Source organism: Myotis myotis, unplaced genomic scaffold (assembly GCF_014108235.1).
Source record: "Myotis myotis isolate mMyoMyo1 unplaced genomic scaffold, mMyoMyo1.p scaffold_m19_p_17, whole genome shotgun sequence".
NCBI classification, from domain to species: Eukaryota; Metazoa; Chordata; class Mammalia; order Chiroptera; family Vespertilionidae; genus Myotis; species Myotis myotis.
Window position 1 is genome coordinate 593,910 of NW_023416321.1, and position 23,681 is coordinate 617,590.

Below are 23,681 nucleotides of genomic sequence, written 5' to 3' on the forward strand. Positions count from 1 at the left end.
TCCAGGTCATCGGGAGGCCAAGGTCAAACCACAGAAACGAGCACAGGAGAGGCTGCGCGTGTGAGAAGCACCCTTGCCACCACCAGGTGTCGCTGCTGGGATCCACCCGGACGCATGTCGTTGAGGAATCACGTGTGTAAGGAACATGCAGGGCAGGGATCGGTGTGTCGTGACTTAGAAATGGAGGGAGATGGAGACGCCAGGACAGCGCCCAGCGTCGTCTGGGAAGCGGGCAGCTTCCCGGACCCTGAAATCTCAAGAAACCAGCCGGCCAGACGCCCGACCAGGCAGACCTGGTCGCTCATTTTCTAAAACTCCTCCATGGGCCGTTTCCCGAGGACACGCTGTGTGCTCAGCGCCCGTGTGTGGCAGCCGCGTAGGCCGTCTGTCACCAGCCCCGGCCGCGTGGAGCCGCGTCACACCGACACTCCTGAGAAGGAAGCAGGCGCCTGGGGCGCGGCTCTGCACGCCAGGGGAGCTGCCCGCGACCACTGCCCACGGCCCGCAGGCCCCGCTCCTGTCTCCTGACGGGGTCGCCGCAGGATGGACAGGCTGCCCCGGACGCGGCTTTACGCCGGGTCAGTCACAGCCTGCGGAGCTGCCCCTGCCGGACCCTAACCAGGCGGCCCAGCACCCCGGGCCACGGCGCCGTCCCACAGAGCTGGGCGCTGTCAGCTTGCCGGCTCTGCGCCGACCCCGGCAACGCGAGCAGAAGGGTCGCCATTCCCACACTGGCCCCGGCCCAGGGCAGGCTGGTTGTTCCCGTCCACATGGCCCGTCTGCGTGTGCACAGCGCCCTGACGCACAGATGCGGGGCGAGTCGCACGCTGTCACACGGCCTCTGCGTGCATTTGAATGTACAGAATTCTACATGCATGCACTGCTTATAGGTCTCTACTCGTACTTTGTTGGTTCTTCAAGTTTACGTGCACATGCATTCTACGTGCCCTCATTATTGTAAAAAATTTTAAAAGGTGGGAAAAAATCAGCCACTTAACACGGCTCCTCCCCTACCAACCAGGGACACAGCCTCCTGCCTCCCCAAGGTCCCGCAGCGCCTGCTCTGAAGGCTGCTTGGTGTCCTGCTGCGCGACTGGTCTCGTTTCCCACTTGGCCGCGTGGCTGCCGGCCCTTCCACGCGGGGCCACGCAGCACGCCTCTGCGGGAGGAGTGCGCCGTGGCGGAGCATGAGGTCCCTGCGGAGGGCTCAGGCGTGCGTTCTCGTCTACGTCCCTGGCTCACGGGCAAGGCGCTGACCAGGGGAGGGACCCAGAGGCCGACTTGCTCATCCACCTCATTCAATAAACTCAGCCTCGGCCCTGGCTGGTGTGGCTCAATGGATTGAGCGTCGGCCTGTGGACGGAAAGGTTCTGGTTCGATTCCGGTCAAAAGCACAGGCCCGGGTTGCAGGCTCGATCCCCAGGAGAGGTTGTGTAGGAGGCAGCTGATCCATGATTCCTCTCATCATGGACATTTTTCTCTCTCCCTCTTGCTTCCTCTCTGAAATCAATAAAAAGTATATTAAGGAAGCGGAACAACTCGGCCTTGGCTGTTTCACCACACGATTCTGCATTGAAAGACTTAGAGACGAGCTCTCCGTGCGAATCCTAGAAGCCGTGGCCAGAGCAGCAGGGCTGAGCCACCGCCTGCCCGACTCGGGAGGCCACAGGCGAGGCGAACACACACACAGAGACCAGGTCAAGAGCAGGGTCACGAGATGCGTGTCAGACCCGAACCGGTTCTCAACCAGAAGCGGACGAGCCAGCCCACTGACCAGAGGGACGGGCAGAGGTCACGCAACTCAAACCGCCAGAGTTCACCTCCTGCCCGCACCTGGCATCTGCCTGAGACAGAACATGGGGCGGGGGGACGCGGGGAGTCGGGGGCCGGCCGACCCCGGCTCTGAACGGATGCCGCAGGGAGCAGACGTGTAGTGTGCCCCTCTCAGCATTGGAGGATTTTTAAACAATCAAAAGGATTTGGCTTTTTATTCTCTTTCTTTAAAGTGGCCCCAGCTGAGCGTGTCCTAGGCTGGCGCTGAGGTGCCATCCACACACAGCCTCCACTGGAGAGCAGGATGCACGCGCAGGACGGGCCTGAGGGGGCAAGGAGACCCGCCCCGCCCGGCCCTGCCGCCTCACTCACTTCTCGATCAGGTCCAGCGTGACTCCGGGCACCAGACTGACGCACTTCTGCATGCAGAACCTGTGGGGATAGCACCGGTCACACGCGGCGGACACTCGGCGGGAAGATGCCGCCGCCCCCAAATGTCCTCACGGGGAGAGCCGCAGCCCTGGCCAAGCCCAGCATCTCATGTCTTCCAGACAGTCGGTGCCCAGGCTTGCTGCCCTCCCTGCCCCTCTCCCACCGGTTCTCGGCCTGGTGCCCAGAGCCAGCCTTGTGGGGAGGAAGTGCTGGGTCAGGCATCGCACCTGCTGAGAGAGGGCGGCTCCTGGTGTGCAGGGGGGACACAGGGCCTCCGCAGGCCTCACAGGGCGGCTCCTGGCCGCCCCTGCCCCGGCTCTCAGGCCCTGTCCCCCCGGCCCACTCCCTGGGCGTTTCCTCATTGGCACCTAAGTCTTTGGTATATTTGGAATTTCTCTCATTGAGGTAAGGGTAGGGTTTTAGGTTTCTAATGGTTAGCCATGTGCCCCAAATCCTCAGTGTTGAGTAACGCCTTCCTTAGCTTCTCCACGTCTCTCAGCTCCTTGCCAGGGATGCCCCCCGCCCCCGCCCTCTGGAGGCAGCCCCCTAACTGCCATGTGGGCCTGCACATTCGGTTCACGGCCCAAAGGCCACTGTGCTGAACACGCGTGTTTCTGCTAACAGTTTTCCAACGCGTTTATTGGCTTTTTGCGAAGTTGAAACCCAGATCACGCATAAACACTGCACATCTGCTTCTCTCAGAACATGTGCACCTTCCATCCCGCTGCTCATCCAGCTGCTGGACTGACCACGCTTCCCAGGAGCCGGGTGGCTGATCCAAGTTGGCCAACACCCTGGTGCAGCTCCCACTGCATTCAGGGCGCAGGGAGGCTTGGCGGGGGGGGGGGGGGGGGGGGGGGGCGGGGCGGGGCAGGCTGCGGCCTAGAGAAAACCTCCCCCCTGCAAAGGGAGTTTGCTTCTATTCTTGTAGGTTTTTATTAAAATTCATTTTCAATTTTATCAAATAACTGTCCTCCGTCCTCCTATTACGATGATGAATTACATTAATAGGCAGCCTAATAGGACGTCGTCGCCTCTGGAACGACTCCGGCGCGGAGCTAATTGTTCTCGCTGTGCTGCAGGCTCCCTGCCGATGCTTCATTCTGAACCATCTGCAGTGTGTGTGTGTGTGTGTGTGTGTGTGTGAGAGAGAGAGAGAGAGAGAGCCGCTGTGTGTGTCTCCCTCTATTTGTGTGTCTGTGTATTTGTCCACTTGTGTGCCTCTGTATGTGTTTGTGTATCTGCACACGTGTGTGCCTGTGGGCGGTGCTTCTGATGTCCCATAAAGGACCCTCTTTCTCTCCGTCCCCCGCCCTTCCTCCTGCGCTGTGCCCTAGGCCTGTCCTCCCCTTCGAGCCCTCCCCCAGGCTCCCTGGGTTCCTGAGGTTGTTGTTGGGGGATCCCCGCAGGAACATCACCCCTGCGCTCCCTGTGGCCCCGGCGCCTGCTGCCATCCCTCTCAGCGCCGTGAGTCAGGTTTGCACGCCCACGTTCCGTGGAGCTCGCGACACGCCACGCCATTCATCTGAACTGAGTGCGTGTCGGGAGGCAGACGCCGTCTGGTGTGGGGGAAAAACGACTAACTCAAGGGGGGCATGGGCAGGGTACAGAACCCGAGAGGCTGAAATCCCCGGAAGCCATCTTGGGGTTCAGCAGAAGAGCCAGGCCACGCTGGGCCACCCTGTGGAGACCTCCAGAGAAAACCCTTTCCCTGTTAGCCCCATTGCTCCTGCGGCCGGAGCCCAAGCTCTGACGTCACCACAGGGAAAACCTGGGACAACTCTGTCCTCTGTCTGCACTGCTCCCGGCTGAGGCCCCGACCTCTCTGTCCTCAGACACGGCGGGGCCGAGGCAGGAGGGCTCACAGCGCAGAGTGGGGGGCGAAGGAGGGGGTGCACAGAGCGTGTCCTCCCACAGGCACTGCCTTTTAGGAAACGCTGGAGTACGAACCATTAGTCCCACACCGAGAAGCCGTGGGGATTCAGGTCCCAAGGTCATTCTGATTCTCGGTGAGTCATCAAGAAAACCCACCAGGCAAACGTCGGGGTGAGGGTTTGAGATGAGACCACACGACACCACGCTGGCAGGGCCCGCACCCCTGCCCTGCGGGGTCTGCACGCGGCCACCTCTCGCTGGGCGAACCCAGGAGCAATTTTCTGTGCTGATAGGATACGGCAACATGGGCCATGAATATTTAAACTCTTTCAAATTCCTCAGGGTAATGGGAAGTTTCCCACCGCGGTCCATCCATCATCCATTGTGTGCCCGGCAGACAACGGATTGTGTGCTGCGGGCCGAGAGGCGTCACCCGCGCCATGGCGCCCATGCTGGGGACCGGGTTACCTTCGGAAGCACAAGTGCTCCATGTGCATTTAAAATGGAATTCTGCCACTCAACCGAAGACCAAGAAAAAAACAAAGGTAAGATGTGCTGTGGGCTCTCACACTGCATTGATATTCGAGGGGGGGAGGGGACCAGTTATGGGAAGAGCAAGGCATGTGCTCATTTTCAGAATTACTCAAGGTTTTGCTTTCTGTTCATTAGAAAGACGGAGGCAAAAATGAAACAAATCAGAAAACACTGGCCCTGTGAGCCTCGGCTGGCGGGGGAGGGTGCCGCAGAGGCGGGGGGGAGCCCACTTACCAGCGCAGGGCGATTTTGATGGGGGTGGTGAGGCAGGAGGTGAACAGGTCGGCCGGGAGGTCAGGGATCATGGGCAGGAGCTCGCTGGCTTCGCAGGCGGCCAGCTGGATGCAGTTCTTCATGGACGGGGGCAGGGGCATCTGGGCCAGAGGGTGGTTGGGGTTGATGGCCGCGACCTGCAGAGAACACGAAGGAAGACTGTGACGTGATGTTGTGTCCCACCGGGGAGTCTCTTAACACAGTTCCCTGTTGAAAAAGGTCCCCCCCCACCTGCCGACCGCCCCTCTTACCTTGCCTCCCGAATGCAGCCCATCGTCCCGCCCCCAGCGTGCAGCCCCGCCCCGTACTCAGTCCCGCCTCCAGGAAGGAGCCCCACCCCCAGCGTGCAGGACCATTTATGGCTCGCAGCCCCGCCCCCGGCACGCAGCCCCGCCCCCGGCACGCAGCCCCGCCCCCCCGGCGCGCAGCCCCGCCCCCGGCGCGCGGCCCCGCCCCCGGCACGTGGCCCCGCCCCCGGCACGCGGCCTCACTTCCAGCTCCTGCTCCCTCTGCAGGGCGAACTGGCGGAAGGACTTGACGATGAGGCCCGCGTTGGAGCAGTCATAGACGAAGATCGACGGGCTGCCCATCCACGTCTGCAAGTCGTAGATCGACAGCGGGATGTACTGCGTGTAGTTCTGGAAACAAAACACAGCACGTGGGTGACTCACAGCCGACGGCCACACGGCCTGCCACGGCCTGTCCTGCCCGGTGCACCCAGGGGGGCACCTCCAACAGGGTCCCAGGACCCCAGGTGGCAGCCTCGCCTGTCCTAGGCGCCCAGTTCACGGGGAGGGCGGGAAGCGGCGTGAGGTGCAGGCGAGCGCGGCTCCCTCGGACGCCAGGACCCTCCCCGAATGCGCACGCACTGGACACGGAGCTCCGCTGCAGCGGGACCAGGGACCACACCACAGTCCTGGCGCCCGGTCTGAACAACCCCTGGGCGGCGCCGATAGGTAAGCACCTCCCCAGAGAAGACTCCACACAGCAGTTACCTGTTTTCTAATAGGAAGGTCAGTGCTGATAACAGAAGGACTGGACGCACCCATCGCCCGGGCTGAGCCACACACGTGCCCCACTGGCCGGGCGAGCCTCATCCTCAGGGGCATGACCCCCTGAGTGGCTGGGGCACAGCCTCTGATCGCGGAATGTGAGATACAGGGTAGCGGGGAAACCCTCCAGTATTTGGAGATTAAATAACATGCGTGTCAACAAAGAGATCACGGGAAAGCACAAACAGTCGGAACAGGACAAAGGGAAAATAGGACGGGCTGAAACTTGACCAGAGCTGTGCTTGCAAGAAAAGGCACAGCCTCAGGTCCTTCTGAGAAAGGAAGAATGGCTAAAGCTAAGATCCAAATTCCGGCCTTAAGAAGCTAGACAATGAGCAGTTACACTGAAGTAAATAGAAGGGAGGAGATAAAGAGGATGAAGGGTGAAAGAGAGAATAGCTGGTAGAGAAAGTTAACGTTGCTAAAATTTGTTGTGTTTTTAAAAGATCGGTAAAGTGGGCAAGCCTCTAGCTAGAGAGAGTGAGAATAAAAAGACACAGTCAACACGTTTCAATCAACACGGGCCCTACAGGCACCGAAAAGGTAGGGACACAGCAACCAATTTATGCCAAACTTTTAAAAAGTCAAATTAGATGGAAAATGCCTTAAAAATACAACTTACCAGAAGCGACCCAGAAAGAAACAGGAAGCCTGAACAGCCCCGTGCCCCTCACAGAAAAATGCCCAGCCAGGAGCCTTCCTACGAGGAGCCCAGCAGGCGCCGGCCCCGGGGCAGGGCTGGGCCACGTGCTGGGGACACTCCAGCTCCCCGATGTGTCCCCCCGGCGGGTGCTCCCTGAGGCTGCCCGGAGCCCTGGGGCAGGGCTGGGCCACGTGCTGGGGACACTCCAGCTCCCCGATGTGTCCCCCCGGCGGGTGCTCCCTGAGGCTGCCCGGAGCCCTGGGGCAGGGCTGGGCCACGTGCTGGGGACACTCCAGCTCCCCGATGTGTCCCCCCGGCGGGTGACCTGAGGCTGCGCTCACCTTGTTGAAGACCCAGATCTCCCCGTTCACTGTGGGCCGGGGCACCCCGTGGCCGTTGTAGTGGAAGAGGACCCGCTCCTCCTTGGCGTTCCGGCGCAGCGACGTGCACAGCTTCTTCACCTCGTCCACGGTGGGGTCAAGGCTCTGCTTGTACCGCGCCTGTCGCAGGAGAAGATTCAGAAACGTAACGGTTTGCGGGAGCACCCAGACGGCCCCCCTCTGAGCCTGCACTGAAGAGCCGCGTGGCCAGAAAGTGGCCCGAGTCTGTTTCAGCCAAACGCCCAGCCACTGCGCGTGACCGGTGCCAGCCCGGATTTAGATGCTTCTCAGCATCGGGCTCCGTGGTGGCCAGACAGCGCGGCCGCCACTTCGGTCTGCGTGTGAGTGAGAACAAACACCCGGGCATGGTGACGGGCATTTTTTAAAAAGCGTTGACTCAAGGGCGCAGAGGAGCACGCCAGCACCGTGAGCCACACCATGGGCCCAGGGCGGGCGCCCCGCTGAGCCGGCTCTGGCTGCGCTGGCCCCAGCGTGAAGGGCCAGGACACACGGGCGGCTCCTGGAGGGAACGGGAAGATGGGAGCTGAGTCACAGAATAATGTTAACGGCATAAAAGGGTCTGAATTCCCATTCGTTTTCCTTGTGGGCACAAGAGAGCCACCAGCACTATCACTACTACCAAGAACAGCCACGGGTCACCTGGAGGGAAGCCCAGTGCATGGACCCGGCGGCTCTCCAGCAACCTCCCCAGAGCGCCCCTCGGGGGCCGGCGGCGTGTGACCTCAGAAGCACTGCTGACGCTGAGCAGAGCCGCCCCAAACCGAGGCCCTCCCCCCGTGTGAGAACAGCTGAGAGCAGTGCAGACGCGAATCTACGCCACCCACTGATGACGTCTCCCCTGCGGCCTCGACCAGGAGCAGGGAGCGCTGGGGGAGCAGCTTCCAGGGCTGAGAAGGGGCAGCAGGGAAAAGGGCCCAAACAGAACCCAGGGGCTGGCCAGCCCCCCAGGCTCCAGCTCCTGGTATCGGAGTCCACTGCCCGGTCCACACATTGCTGGCGCTTGGCCTGAGGCTCCCCTGCAGGGACGTCCAGCCCTGGCCTGCCTGGAGCCCCGAGGCACATCCTGAACAGGAGGGCTCCCCCCGGCCACGGGCCACACCACTCAGGGACGGCAGTGAAACGGGGACCGTGGCTCTGCGAAGGTCTCCGCTGCGGGCGACTGAGACGACAGCCTGTTTCCTTACTGAGCGCCCGAAAGGACGCGTTAACGGGCTGGCGCGAGAGGCGCTGCGGAGATCAGGAATGTGCCTCCCGGGCTCCGTGGGAATTAATTAATATTTTTAAGGCTCTGAAATGAGCAGGAGTAAATTGAATGTCAGCGCACGGCCGAGGCTGCGTGGGAGCGGAGGCCTGGGGCAATGGCCCCGCAGCCGAGGGCGAGTGGCAGGAGCTGCGACCTGCTGGGATTTATGACCGTGTGGGCCGGGCGGGAACGACACAGCGCGCCTGAGATAGTGCCCATTGTGCCAGGCATTGCTCCTTGGGGTCCAGAGCCCAAACGTCATAAAACCTGTGCACGGAATTTCAGGGGAGGCAGCAGAGGAGAATAAAGGAATGAGCAGGGGAGGAGGCGGCAGAGAAGGAGCCGAGGAAGTCTGCCCTGCTGCCCGCAGCGTCCTCCTGCCCCAGGATGACCAGGTGTCAGAGCCCTGGGCAGGACCGCGGGGGCAGAACGCAGACCGAGCTGCCAGAAACCGTGTGCCAGCAGACCAGGCAGCTCCCAACCCTCGCCCTCTGCAGGAACCTGCGACAGACGCCCGCCTGCATAAGTGCTGCTTAGCGGGCCTAGCTGCCAGGGAGTCTGGGAGGTGGCTCTGGCTCCAGCCCCTACTGGGGTGTACAGAGACACACAGGCACTGAGGGAGCCGCCCAGCATACTCCAGGGCTGCAGGGCCTCTTTCTGTCATCGACACCAGCCTGCCCTTCACAAAACAGGGCGCAGGAAGTGACATCTGACACTGAAAACACTGTTCTGAGCTCGCTCAGCACGTTCGAGGCTCTGGCCGAAAAACAGAGCAACTGCAGTCCTTGGACCACAGAACCTGCTCCAACAGTCCCCAGGGCTGCTCTGCACACGGAACATCGACGGCCAGGGAAATGGGTGACAGGTAGAGGCTGCCAGGGGGTCAAACAGAAGAGAAACAGAACCGTTTGAGGAGCACCAAGCCCCTCCCCTCCTCACCTTCACGTGCATGAGGAAGCTTCAGCCTCCAGCTGCCCCGCCACCATCAGTGCAGGGGGCGTGCAGTGCGGGGGGCGCTCAGTGAAGGGGGCATGCAGGGCAGGGGGTGTGCAGTGCGGGGGGCGCTCAGTGAAGGGGGCACGCAGGGCAGGGGGCGCGCAGGGCAGGGGGCGCGCAGGGCAGGGGGCGCTCAGTGAAGGGGGCACGCAGGGCAGGGGGCGAGCAGTGCGGGGGGCGCTCAGTGAAGGGGGCACGCAGGGCAGGGGGCGCGCAGGGCGGGGGGCGCTCAGTGAAGGGGGCACGCAGGGCAGGGGGCGTGCAGTGCGGGGGGCGCTCAGTGAAGGGGGCACGCAGGGCAGGGGGCGTGCAGTGCGGGGGGCGCTCAGTGAAGGGGGCACGCAGGGCAGGGGGCGTGCAGTGCGGGGGGCGCTCAGTGAAGGGGGCACGCAGGGCAGGGGGCGTGCAGTGCAGGGGGCGCTCAGTGAAGGGGGCGCTCAGTGAAGGGGGCACGCAGGGCAGGGGGCGCGCAGGGCAGGGGGCGCGCAGTGCAGGGGGCGCTCAGGGAAGGGGGCACGCAGGGCAGGGGGCACGCAGGGCAGGGGGTGCGCAGTGAAGGGGGCACGCAGGGCAGGGGCCGCGCAGGGCAGGGGGCGCGCAGGGCAGGGGGTGCGCAGGGCAGGGGGCATGCAGGGCAGGGGGCGCTCAGGGAAGGGGGCACGCAGGGCAGGGGGCGCACAGGGCAGGCACACGGCATGAGGGGTGAGGGTGGATGCGTCTGCTGGCGCTGTGCCTGGTTCTCCTTTGTGCTGCCCCCTTGTGAGTCCTTTTCCAGCAACATGAGGGGCGACCACGGCCAGGAGGCCAGGTCCCTGGGGACAGAACCTACGGTCCCACAGCCACCTCCACCCAAAGGCCAAAACCCGCCCCCGAGCCCCAGTGAGAGCTGGCCTGCTCCTCACAGCTCACAGGATGACAGCTCCCTCCGCTTCTCAGAGGCGAGCCGGTGGTAGGGCAGGAGCTGGGCAGGACTGAGTTTGCCTGGGCAACCTCAGCCTCCACCTGGGGACAGGGGACTGGCAGCGCTCGCTGAGGCGGGTCTGGGCCCTGCGCTCCACAAGGGCAGGACCTGTTTGGCTTCACTCGGCGTCTGGCTCAGCACAGGCCCGGTAAACACCGTGACGAGCGCCTGCGCCAACCATCCACCCACACCACCTGCCTGCAGGGCCCCGGGGCTCCGCCAGCGGGCGGCATCTTGCTTTTATCCACGGCAGCCAGCAAAAAGCTTCCTGTGCGAAGCGCTCCCTCGCGCCTGCTGCCCGAGCCACGCAGAAGTGCTCCTGCTCCGCCTCTGGGACACAGCGTGGCCAGCGTGGGACGGGCAGGCGCCTCGCTTACACTCAGCCACGCCTGCGTCAGGCCTTGACGACACCAGTGACTTGCCCGAGGGCCTCTCCTCATCCCCGCCTTTAACGTCTCCGCAGGCGGAGAGGACAAGGGTGTTCGGATCCCCGTCTTTTAAAATACACATCTTTTTATTGTTTCAGAGAGGAAGGGAGGGAGAGAGAGGAACGTCAGTGATGAAGGGAGTCACGGATCAGCGGCCTCCTGCACGCTGCCCACCGGGGATCGAGCCCACAGCCCAGGCAGTGCCCTGCTGGGAACTGAACCATGACCTCCTGGTTCACAGGTCGTCGCTTAACAACTGCTGAGCCACACCAGCCGGGCTAACCCCATCTTTAATGTCTCTAGCTGACCGGATGGAGGGAGAGGGAACGAGGTTTTCTCAAGGTTAGACCAGGGAGAAGGAGTGAGTCATAAAAATACTCTGTTTTCACAAGTTTGGAGAAAGCTAACTTTCAGGTAATACCAAGTGGCAATATTTCTAGTATTTCACACGGAAAGAAAACAGCCAAAACCGGTTTGGCTCAGTGGATAGAGCGTCGGCCTGCGGACTGAAAGGTCCCAGGTTCGATTCCGGTCAAGGGCATGTACCTGGGTTGCGCGCACATCCCCAGTAGGAGATGTGCAGGAGGCAGCTGATCGATGTTTCTCTCTCATCGATGTTTCTAACTCTCTATCTCTCTCTCCCTTCCTCTCTGTAAAAAATCAATAAAATATATTTAAAAAACAAAAAAAACAAAAAAAACAAATACAGCTCTTCCTGGGGGGAACCACTGGGAATACACAGCCCCCAGCGGTGGCCACACTATGACGACAGACGCAGCGCCCACGCCCCAGATGAAAGACGACGCGGGCCCAGGGTGCACCGACCAGCCGCCTCAGCCCTTGCTGGGAGGTCCCTGCAGTGAACGCTCAGGTCACCTTCACGGTGACTCGGAGAGGAGCGGGTCCGGACGCGCAGCAGCGTCAGCAGCTCCTGCCACGGCTCTCCCTGGGAGCTGGAGCCGATGGGCAGCAGCCGGCAAGCCACTTACCTCCGGTGACGGGGACCCCGAAAGGCAGCCCAACCCAAGAAATGTCCCTTCAGATACGCTCACCGACAGAGACGAGGAGGCGGGGAAAACCACAAAAGCTGGCGGGCGGCGGGCTCCCAAGTGCAGGAGGAACAGCTCTGCTCCTGCAGCGGCGCCCTCACACCCAGACCACGTTCGGGTCTAGCGTCCGGGAGCGTGTCCCTGCAGGGAAGGTGCAGGTCCCGGGGAGGCGGGTGCCTCCCGTGAGCGACCCCGGGACAAACGCTCCCCCTGGTCGCCAGGCTCCCCCCTCCCACGTCTCCTTAGCCGGCTCTCCCCTCACCGCAAGGTCAAGGACACGGAGCACAGCTAAGTGCTTCTTCACAGACCAGCTGGGAGGGAGGGGCAGGGGAGGGGGAGGGTGTTTCCGAGCGGAATTAATCCGTGAGCAAGACCCCACGAGGGGACAGGAACCGAGAAAGATGAGGAACAGCCTCAAGGCCCGGACTGGAAGGTGGGGAGATGGCAGATCTACGTCTGTCCACCTACCTGCCGGCCCGCCCTCTACGCCCACCCTTCCACTTCCGGATCCTGCGACCTGCCTACCAACCTGACCAGCAGGAATAGATCGTTTTCCCAAAGAAGACGGACAAATGGCCAGTAAGCACATGAAAAGATGTCCGACATATTTCATCATTAAGGAAACGCAATTTAAAACCATAGAACCGCCCACAGGATGGCTGTGATGATAATACTCGTTTAGAACTCAGAAAATAACAAGTGTTGGCGAGGCGAGGAAGACACGGGAAAGACGCAGGAACGGAAAGCGCGCAGTCCTCACGAGGAGAGCAGAGCCACGTCTGACCCAGCAATTCCGCTCCCAGGCACAGGCCCGAGGGAAGGGAACCGTCCACGAGAAACCCACGCACACTGTGCGCAGCCCAGAGGCGGGAGCGGCGTGCCCACCAGCAGGTGATCGGGCGGGTGAGCACCGCGCGCATGGGGATACTACTCGGCTGTAAGATAAAAAGGACCGAATTACTGAAACACGTGACAGCACGCCTGCCCATGGGCGAACTAGGAAAATGCTGTGCTAAGTGGGGAAGTCAGACACATGAGCCACGTGTTGTAAGATCCCATTTATAATTTTGTTACGTGAATTTTATCTCAATTTCTTAAAAATCTCCACCATTTGTCACCCTATCGTTTAGGAGGGTGCTGGCCGCGGTGGAAGATGAGATCCAGGGAAGCAGAAGCGCCGTCCCTCCAACCCATCACCTCCCCGCTCGGCTGGGTGTCATCTGACACCTCTTCCAGGCACAGATGGCGAGCAGACGGCAGGCGCCCTGGCACCTCCACTTCCACGCCCGTTCTCCGTGCTCCAGACTGGCTTCTGACAGCGCAGCACCGTTTCCACCCGCACGCCCCCCGGAGCTCTGCGCCCGCTCCAGGGCAGCTGGGGAAACTGCCCGCCCGCCCGCCCGCCCGGCCAGCCGGCGCGGTAGCCCGCCCGCCCGCCCGGCCAGCCGGCGCTACCGCTTCAGGCCTCACACCGACGGCTGGTCCTCCTTTGCGGTCTGTCGCACACAGAACGAACTCTCCCGTGAGGGACTGAGAGGCACTATCCTTGAGAGGCTTGTGAGGGACAGAGCCAGGTCTGTTCCTCTAAAAATACGCCCTGCAAGTAGGTCAGTGCATAGGAGAGCTGGGAGCAGCCAGCGGGGGAGCGGAGTGACTGGGCAGGACCCAGCGCCTGCTGTGCTGGCAGCGGCCTTGGCCAGCGCCCCTGGGAGGGGGAGGGAGGGGGAGGGAGGGGGAGGGAGGGGAGGGAGGGAGGGGGAGGGAGGGAGGGAGGGGGAGGGAGGGGAGGGAGGGGAGGGAGGGGGAGGGAGGGGTCTGCCCCAGGCTGCGGGCCTCCTGCTGCGAACACTTCCTCGCTTTCTTCTCTGCTCAAACCCCACTTACAGGCTAAGCGGTTGCCTCCACTCCATCTCTACGGGAGCAAAGCCAGACGTAACAAGTCCATGTCCCTCTGTGGCCGCCAGGCCCCCTGGTGCGCTCCCTGTGGGGGGGCGGGGGGCTGCACAGATGCCAGGGGCTGCCCAGGACCCTGGGGCACAAGGGGAGGAGCGGCGTGTGGAGAGCAGACTCGACCAGCCCCTCGAGCACATCGGTGTGGACAGTCTGAGACCAGCCCCGGCTGAGCCTCCCAGGGCGCTGGGCTGACACCCCTGCCTGTCATTCATAGTCGGTCTCCACTGAGGGAGGCAGGGGACCACAGCGCTGTTCTCGGGAACCGGGGGGGGGGGGGGGGGGGGGGGGGCTGGCGTGGACACGGGCGGGAGCTGGTGCAGAACCCACGCCCACATCCAGGAGGAGGCCCAGGGCCTGCGCCTCTGAGGACGGTGCAGCGGGAGGCGGCGGCTGAGGGGGGGGCCCGGGCTGCCAGGCACAGCCGTCGGGAGGCTGTCGGGAGCGGTGACGACGGGAAGATGAAGCGAGAACATGACTGAGGCCGGAGCAGGAAGGTAAATAAAATGCTGCCGCAGGACATGAGCGCTCCCACAGACAGCAGGCGGGGCCACTCAGGCGCCACGCGAGCCACCAGCACGCACACGTGAGCCGTTTGCAGTTTTTGACAAAACACTAACGAGGAGGGTGGAGGCCCCCCCCCCCCCCCCCCCCCGCCTCGAAGGAAAGGCCAGCAGGAGGCACAGACGAGCAGGATCCCGCCGCCCCTGTGGGCACGTCCCTGTCCCCTGTGCAGCCGCAGGCGGACACAACGGGCTCGGGCAGGCACCTGCCGGGGGACGGTGTCACCGGTTCCCTGACCTGCGAGCACTGAGAACCGGATTTCCGCCCGAGGGTGTGTGGCCCCGCCCCCCGCTGGTGGGGGGCACCCTCTGGGGAGAGCAGAGGAGCCCACCAACTGCGTCTCCCAGGGCTCCTGCACTGCCCTGCCCTATCCAGCCCTGACCTGTCCCATCTGGTCCTGCCCCCTGTCCAGCCCTGCCCAGCCCTGCCCTATCCAGCCCTGTCCTGCCCTGCCCAGCCCTATCCAGCCCTGCCCCCTGCCCTGCCCAGCCCTATCCAGCCCTGCCCCCTGCCCTGCCCTGCCCTATCCAGCCCTGACCTGTCCCATCTGGTCCTGCCCCCTGTCCAGCCCTGCCCTATCCAGCCCTGCCTTGTCCTACCCTATCCAGCCCTGCCCTGCCTGGTCCTGCCCCCTGTCCAGCCCTGCCCCTGCTCTGCCAGGCCCTGCCCTGGCCCCTGCCCTGCCCCCTGCCTGCCCTGCCCGAGATTCCCCTACATGCTCGGCCTCATGATCTCTGCTCCCACAGGGAAGTGCTGGGCGCAAACGCGTGAACTGAGTGTGGCCTCCTCACCGCCAGTCTCAGCGGAAACGCGGCTGCACCCTCTCTCCACCTCCCACGGAGACTGACGCGCACAGAGCCTGACATTCAGCCCGAGGAACTAGTTCCCCAGCGCACGCGGGTCAATTACGCAGAAACGGCTCCGGCCGCCACGCAAGGAGACCTGGGCCCGACAGCCTGGTGCCCCGTGTTTCTCCAACTCCTTCCCGACCCAAACCAGCTTCACCAGAGGTTCTGTGTCGCCTACAGCAAGGAAAGGGAGGAGGAAGAGCTAAAGGAGAAGAGGGAGGAGGGAAGAGCAGGTTGTGGCAATGCTGGCGGGTCCCTGACTTCTCCTCTCGGAGGGGCTGAGATGGCCGACGCCCGCCCGTCCCCACCCAGGGCGGCGCCGCGGAGACGGTCCAGGAAGCACCTCTCTCCAGCGCCCGGCCTTGTGCATCTCAGTGCAGCGAGCGGGCGTCCACTGAGTAGAAACGTGACCACCAGGGGCCCTCGAGGATGCGATGCATCGCCACAGTCACCAGCGCTGGGAGCAGCAGGGACTGGACCGCGGGCCTCTCGGGCAGGAACCAGCTGGCTCCCAGGTCCTCTCCTCCCTCCCATGTAAGTGCTGTACAGAGTCCCGGTTCCAGATCGCGGGGTAAATGTTCACAAAGGGAGCCTCTGGCCTAGGCCGTCCGCTCCCAGGAGGCTGACCCGGGGGGGGGGGGGGGGGGGGGCCCCCCCGCTCTCCTCATCGCACCCCTAGGTGGCGCCAGAGCCGGCCCGTCCCCCAGGGCGGAGGGAAAGGCACCTCTGGAGACACCCAACATTTCTCATTTCCCATTAAAATCCTCAAACCAGCTGATGAGAACGGCGAAGGGAATAGGTCTGGGGCGGGGGTGGGGGGTGGGGGGGCGTGACAGAGGAAGCAGCGGCACCACCTTCTGACGGCCGGCCTGGGCCTCCGCGACCAGAGACCCGAGACCTGGCTCTCTCTGATGGAGCTGCCGAGTGGCCGGCGTTACTTTCCTGTGCGAAAGGCACACCATGAGCTCACGCCACACGGGACACTCTTCAGCGAAATAAGCAACACACTGGCCAGGTCGGGGCGCGCCAGAAGGGGTGCAGCGAGGGGCCAAGCGTGCAACTGCGTGGTGACGACGCCCACAGCTCTCGCCTGGGTTCAAAGGCTGCTTGAGACCAGGAGTTGCCATTCCCCCGAGAAAGGACGCGCAGAGCCTTACCCTGGGCTGCCAGTTCTCGTACTGCTTCTGCAGGTTGGCACCGATGGTTTCCAGGGCTTTCTGGGGACCCATCGACAAAGGATCTGAGGAAGCAAGGAGAGAGGCTTTACAGGGGCAGGTCCCCGCACACAGCTCACTTCCAGTCACCCCGACCCTAGACCACACGGCAGGGCCCAGGGTTCATCTGTGCTGAGCAGGTGGCCTTTCAGAGGAGACTGGCTCACCAGGCCTGTTTCACCCTCCCGGCCTCGCGGTGCCGGTGGCCTGCACTCTGCCCAGCTCCCTCTGGTGCTCAGTCCGGCCTCGGGGCAAAGGCTCCGTGCACGCCTGTCCACCGACACTGTGCGGGGAGGGCCTACAGCCAGACCACAGCCCCTCCCTCCACACAGGAGCAGGGGTGGGGGGACCTCGACCTCCACCCTCCTGGGAACACCCGCAGACACAGTGAGGCTCGGGGTTTGCCCACGTGTCTCAGGGGCGGTTCTAGAGCAAGACACTGCAAGCCAGCAATTCCGCCTGCGGATTGGGCCCCAGGAGCTCTTTGCACACTTTTAAATTCTGTTGTGTCTATTAGCCTTTATGTGTTCAAAATTCAGATGAGAAACTTTAAAAAAAATTACTTATTTAAAATAAGAAACCATTACATTTGAACATAAACATTTATTATGAAAAAATGAGACTCGCGCTGCTTTTCGTTCTGCCATTTCTGTAACACCTGCTCCGCCAGGTGCTGCTGGGCCCTCGGCCTGCCTGTGCGCTCCCGCTGTGCCCCAGCCCCAGTCGGGAGGCACCTAGCCCATGTGTTTTTCTTTCTCTCTTTCTTCCCCTCCCTCCCTCCCTCCTCTCTCTAAAAAGATCAATGGGAAAATATCCTTGTGTGAAGATTAACAACAACAAAGCCTCTGGGGCTTCTGCAAAATCAGCAAAACCTAATAAAACATGAGCTGCAGAGAGGGAGGGGGAGGGGGAATAGGAGGTGGGAGACACGACGGGGCCCCGGCTGCGGGCCATGTGTCTCGACCTGGCCTGACCTCCAGGCTGGCCGCTGCCGCCTGTGGGCGTCTTCTCCACAGGCTAAAGGCGACACGGCCCACTGCTGTGCACGGAGCAGCGGCCCTCCCATAAGCATGTGCTAATTGCCTCAGTAACGAGCATACGACTAGACCGCACGTTTCTCCTCAGGACTTTGAAGGGCTCTGCCACCAATTAGCTGAGTCACCTTGAGGGGGATTTTAATTGAGAAAACACGCAATCGCAAAGGGCCACTTTGAAACCAGAAATGGCTTTTAATGGCCCCGTCTTATGTCACCACATCATCCACATGCGTTTTAATTAGCAGTGGCTACAGTGAGAGGGCCCTGCATCTTCCTGAGCCCGAGGGCGGAGCCGGAGCTCCGGCTGCACTGCCCGGGCCAGTAGCTCTGGCTCCAGCAGCGCTAACCACCGAGCAACCCCATCTGCGGGTGGCGCAGACACCAGGGGCAGGTGGCTGCTGGGCAGGGTGGGGGCGTGGCTGGGATGCCCTGCGTTAAAGCACAGCCTTGTCCTGTCCACAGACGTCACTGCACAGGGAGGTGGGAGGTGCCCAGGCACGGCACAATCCTCGGCCAGGGAGACAGGGCACAGCTGTGCCAGAGCCCCGAGAACAAAGGTTCCAGCTGCAGGCACAGAGGTGTGCCAGGGCCCGGGGCCCCTTCCTCTTGGCTCGGGGTCACCAGGGGCCACACAGCTCAGTGCTGCCACAGTGCTGGGGCTGGCGCTGCCTCCTGCACTTCTGAGCTCCTCGCCACTTGAGGGCCCTTGTTCCTGGTGAGTCTCATCTGCCACAGCCCAGCACCTGTGAGGAGGACGGCTCCCGGGTCCCTGTGGCCACCGCTGAGCTCACCACCTGGGTTTCCACGTGAACACGTGTCCACCTGCTGGGTGGGCCCCACGTCCACGTGGGAAGCCTGTGCTGATGCTCCGTAGGCCCAGCTGCGCCTCGGCCGCCACCGCCTCCATCCAGCCCTCGACCGCCGCCTCTTGCTCAGCCCCCAGCAGCTAAGGGCCCGTGGCTGGGATCCTCGGCCTCGGCCTCCCAGGGCAGCGGCGGCCTCAGCGGGAGACGCGGGCGCCCCGGAGGCCGCGCGCTTACAGAGCAGCGGTGCCTTGTCTGCTTGTGTTTCCTGGCGTGTGGCTCTTGTCGCCCTGAAAACCTGAAGTGCCACTTCACAAGCACGGACTCCCAGAGCCTCTGGAGCCGCCGCTCCCACGTGTGGGCCACGCGCACGCGGTCCACAGACACGAACAGAAGGAAGAGCCTGGCTCCTCGCCAGCTGCCCACTTGCCCTGAGCAGAGAACGGCGTCTCTGGTGTGAGGTGTGTGTGCGGTCGGGCAGGACAGTGAGGCGGAGGGATGCAGGAGGCAGCAGTCTAGGATGCTTCTCTCTCATCGGTGTCTCCTGTCCCTGCCTTTCCCAGACCCGCATGCCTGGGGCAATGGCTGTCCCGGCAACTCGGCAGGAAAACGAGAGTGGCCGGCAGGGAAGGACGGCCTCAAAGGACGACAGAAGCAAGGCCGCAGCGGCCCGTGGGGATGACAACGATGACAATGTCGGATCGTCATCCACTGCGTGAGGACACCGTGAGCTCACGGGGAGTGAGCGGGGCGTGGGAAGAGGCAGGGCTTGCGTGGTCTCAGAGCACCGCGCCCAAACCACTCACGGATGACAGCGGGAGTGGGACCTTGCTGCGGAGCCAGGGCACCTGCCCGGCCCGGTGACGAGGCGGCTGTGAGCAGCAATGGGTCCGTCAGCTGCACCCCGACAGGTCGCGCTGAGGACAGCACCCCTGCCCCCGAAACCTCTGCTCACACCCCCCTGACGGTGAGGCCCGGGGCTCCGGCTCCCTGAGGAGGGAGCCACCGGCACGCAGGTGTCAGTCATCCCACTGTGAGACGGTGACTAGGCCGTTAGCGCCAGATGCGGGCACATTTAAAGGAGAAAAGGACGTAACCCAATAGCCATGATTTTATTAATTTTCCCTGAAACTCTCTCCACCACAAACCACAGATGAGTGTGACCAACAACTTACAGGTCCAGGGCTCCGGAAAGACGCCCCGTCCCAGGTTTACAGAAAAGGGCGCCAGCCCCTGGGACCAGGGTGGGAGGGACGCCTGGCCGGCCCGGAGCTCCGCCCGTGGCCTTCAGGACTCACCGATCCAGCACTCCAAGCGCGCGCAGGGCGTGGTCTTCACCACGTCCGGAGGGTCCACCCCAACGTTCAGGCACAGCACCAGGGCGACGCTGACCGTCTTCATCTGCAAACGCAACAGGAAGAACAAACATTTAGTCTGAGGCCGGTTTGCACACGTCCCGGAAGCCGTGACGTCCAGCTCCGCGCCCCGCCTCAGCCTCGCCCCCTCCTGCACACAGGTGCTCTCCCTGGAGGGGCTCGGGGAGTAAAGGGGGCAGACGGCAGGCGAGGCTTCCCCAGGACACGTTTCCAGAAAGAAGTGCTTCATCAAAAGCGTCACCATTTCAGGCGCTTGTAACATTCTGCCAAATTCCTCTGCAAAACCCCTGCACTGACTCACACCGTCAGCTAAGGTCGCTCTGCGCTGAGGGAGAGGCCGCGCTGTCCGGCGGCTCCTCTGGCTCCTCCGTGGGTTTCCTGCGCGTGCACACCGGCCCCAGCTGGCTGACTCACACCTCCCTCCCCAGGAAAGCACTGCCCTCGTCTGGTGTTTACCATCTCATGTCTCTGACACACCACAGCCTGGGTCCGTCACTGAGGAGGCGTCACCGAGACACCTCCCCACACCTGTCCCCCCCCACCCCGCCCCAGCGTCCCTGGACCAGGGAGCCAGGCCACCTGTCTGGATGCGCAGCAGAGATCTGGTCCTCCTCCTTCGTTCACTCCCTCAGATGCACGTTAGGTGCATCGGTCACTCAAAGAAAAAACCCCCGAGGGGGGGGGACAGCATCTCAAGCAGGGGGCCTTGCAGCTGTGAGCCCCAACTCCTGCCCGGCCGGCCCGAGCCGCTCCCGCGCCTGGGCCTGCCCGCAGCCACTGCTCGAGGCCTCCCCGCAGCCCTCGCTCCAGACAAATTACAATCCCTCCACCTCCACCTCCACCTCCACAGCCGCAGCTAATGAACTTTTTAAAATTCTAGTAAGAGAAATAATTTCTGCTTTGATTGTTAAAGTTCTTGTTTCCGAAGCTCTAAGTCCCTCAGACAGAAATACTAGTGGAAGCGCTGGAATCACTTTTCTGCCCTCGAGCCGGCTCCGCCCTGCCCCGCCCAACACACTGAGCGCAGGGGTTTCTCCGTGGCTGCCTCACGGGGAGCAGCGGGAAGCAAGGCTCGGACAGCGGGCGAGACACGCCACACTCCGCAGATGAAGACGTGAAAGGGTTCGCTTACACACACACCTCGCCCGACCCCCTGTGCTACACCTTTTAAGAAAACAAGAAACAAACGTCAAAAATACAACCCTGAACTAGGAAGACGTGTCTGCCCCACACTTAACTGCCCACGTAACGCCACAGTTGGCAACAGACGTGACCAGGAAGCGTCTGGAGCCGCCAGCGTGTCCCACGGCCGCTCCCCTACGAATGTTAGCGGCGTCAGCCTGACTCCAGGCGTGGGAGCTTTACATCCTTAGCTGTACCCTGAAGTGTCTTTTCCGTATTTTATTTTCATTTCTATGGTAACCTCATTCCAAAAATTCTAGATTAATGTTTTTTAATAATACAGTTAAGCATTAAGAAAATGTAAGGGCTATCCATTTAATCGCCAAAAATGGCCTAATAATACATAAAATAACCATTTGGACTCGAACACATTTCCTCTCCAGGGCAATGTGATTGGAGATGACAGTTATGTTCCCAGAAGTTAATTTTAAATTTGCAAAGAGCATCATTTTGAGACGGTACAACACGAAGTGATGGCGGAAGTGTGCGGCCTGGACACGCCAGTTGGTCGCCATCTCTCCCCACAATTCCCTCACCCGGAGTGGCTCTCAGCGGGAGAACCTCTCAGAGGGTTTCTAAGGGACCGAGATCCCCGCGGGAACTAGCGGTGTCCCTGTGCCGCCCACAGGCCCAGCTGTGACCCCTGGGCGCTGGTAAGGGCACGATGACCGCCTTTTCCTGTAACGCCTTCCGGGTGAAATTCACACGCACACACATCCGACTGACCCCCCGGTCCCCTTCCCTTGAAAAGGAAAAGAATACATACTTGTCGCAAAGGGGTAGAGAAAACAGAAGAATCCGTATCTGTCTCAGACATACACACACGGACACCTCAACTCTGGGTAACCGGGCAAGATAAAGCCCAAACATGGCGAACTTTATTCCGGGGAGCCCAGGGGCCCGGGTGCGGGGCAGAGCGGGAGTGAGCAGCAGGTCTGCAGGAGCACAGCCCGCGGGGAGCTCTGCTGGTAAAAGGTGAGCCGAGTGGCAGCGAACGGGGCCCCCAAGCAGCCCTTAGACGAGGCCCGTTCTCGGGGTGTCGGGGCCTGGGCGCAGCCCGCAGAGCCTGTGCGGAGAGGAGGGTGCGAGGGTGCGTGGCTGGTGCTCCAGATGCGGAGCACACGCGAAGGACCCGGCTGGCCACACGGGGCGCGCGGCCGGCCCCGAGGAGCGGAAACGCGGCGGCCTCCTCTTCCCTGGACGGGCCTCTTGTGTGTTTTCAAATCTCTGCCATCAACACGTGTGACAGGTGCGAGTGCGGGGAAAGTAATAAAGCGTCACACCGTCAAGGGTGTTTGATGTGTGTGCGTGTACGCATACGTCATTTTATTGCCTTCTGAAGAGAGAGACAAGGCCTCGCTCGCTTCGCTGAAGCTCAGGCCGGTAGCCAAGGCAACCGCAAGCGATGGCGAGGAAAGGGAGGCAGGTGAGCGCACGCAGGCGTGCGAGGCAGACGGCGTCCCTGCGGACAGCGCTGCCCCCAACCCAGTCACCTCGGTCCCGCGAGCGCATGTCCTGGCAAAGCAAGCGAAGCCGCCTCGACCCCTCCCGGCCCCGGCCCGGAGGACACCAGGCCCCCCGCAGGGCCTCTCCCAGGGGCGTCCACGGGAGGACTCAAGGCTGTTCAGAGTTCTTTCATGTGAGGCCACGGGCGGCTGCGTCGCAGCATCACCATGGGCTCAGCCGCCCGCCCAGGGCCATCTCTCTGTCCTCATTCGCCACAGGGTCAGCCGGAGCAGGCTTCACAAGCACAGAGGCCCGGCCGGGAAGCGCCATGCTGGCTGGGCCGGGTGGTGACGGGCATGCACGACGTGGCGGTCCGAGGTCACGGTCCGAGGTCGCTGAGGGTGGCTTTTCCTCCTCTCCCTCAGCCTCTGGGTGGGGCCGAGGTCCCCACGCCTGGTGGAGGGTGAGGTGGAGTCTACAGCAGGCCCTCCTGGGGCGGAAGACAGTGGAGGGAGGGAGGGAGCCAGGGAGCTGAGCGTGAAACAGCAGCCTGCACCAGGCGTGGCCACGGGGAAGGGGCAGGAGCAGCAGAAAACGGAGAGCCCTCTACGCACTCGACGCAACGTCTGACAGCTGTGCTCAGTGGGCAGCGATGAAAGGCACAGGCCTGTCCCGGGTCCTGCCCACATGCCCACGGGGACCTGCAGTCACCCTGCCGTCTGCAGTCCCACAACACTGTGACCCTCCCGGGCTCTTGGTGGCTTCCTACCCGTGGCCCTGCCGCCCAAGTGGGAAGCACGCTGTGTGTCTCCACTCTCCTGCGGGTAAGGGGCCAGCACGGGCCTGTGCTCCTCCAGGCAGATGCACCCCCAGGAACCAGGTCCTGAACCCAGCTGGGCCGCGCGGCAGGGCTTCCAGGCTCCCCCCGAGGCGTCCCCCCCCCCATCTCTGTGATGTCAGGGTCTGCCTCTAGGTCCCTCTCCTGCTTCTCTTGGCCGGTGTGGGTTCTGACACCCGGAACTGAGAATTCCAAAGGCTCTTCATGGGAGGGAACATTCGGCACCACAATCGTCCCTGAGGTGTGACTGCATGGGCATCAGCAACACTCGGCCACCCGCCTCCCACCAGGGACTGAGGACCCGTGGCTGCAAGGCGCTGTGAGCCCACAGGCGGGCTTTCACCTCCAGGCTCACAGGAGGGAGGAGGAGAGAAAGCTCACGGGGAAACATCGCTGACCGCAGACCGCTGACCGTCACACTCAGGAAGCACCGGGCCCTGAGCATGTACCCAAAGCAGCCTCTGGGCCGCAGCCTGGGATTTAGAACTGGTGCTGGCGACGCCTATCCTCCAGGTGGCAGGTCTGGAGCGGAGGCGGTTCAGGGGTCCCCACAGGAGGGCCAGATGTGGCCTCAGAGCCAGCAGCAGGCCCAGACGCACACAGCAGCTGGAGACCAGCAGGCCACGGGCGCAGCAGCTGCCAGCAGCCCTCTCGGCCACCGGAAAGCAGCCTCATCCTAACAAAACGGTGTCAGCTCCCCCCAGGGCCCAATTATTCAGAGCAATTCTAATGAGAAGCTGCCTGAGGCCGAGGCGGGGGGGGG

The 23,681-nt window shown here is 62.5% G+C and overlaps 1 protein-coding gene across 2 annotated transcripts in view; it reads right to left on the bottom strand.

The window, feature by feature from the left end:
• The window catches only part of RPTOR (regulatory associated protein of MTOR complex 1), a 78,317-nt gene that overhangs the window by 34,694 nt on the left and 19,942 nt on the right, over positions 1–23,681 (bottom strand). For both annotated transcript variants that reach the window (XM_036340134.1, XM_036340136.1), the window contains exons 2-7: positions 19,375–19,477; positions 16,180–16,262; positions 6,924–7,082; positions 5,379–5,525; positions 4,849–5,024; positions 2,146–2,205 (exon numbers count right to left, since the gene is read on the bottom strand). In XM_036340134.1, coding sequence (XP_036196027.1) covers positions 2,146–2,205; positions 4,849–5,024; positions 5,379–5,525; positions 6,924–7,082; positions 16,180–16,262; positions 19,375–19,477 — 728 coding nt within the window. The remainder of the gene's footprint in view (positions 1–2,145; positions 2,206–4,848; positions 5,025–5,378; positions 5,526–6,923; positions 7,083–16,179; positions 16,263–19,374; positions 19,478–23,681) is intronic.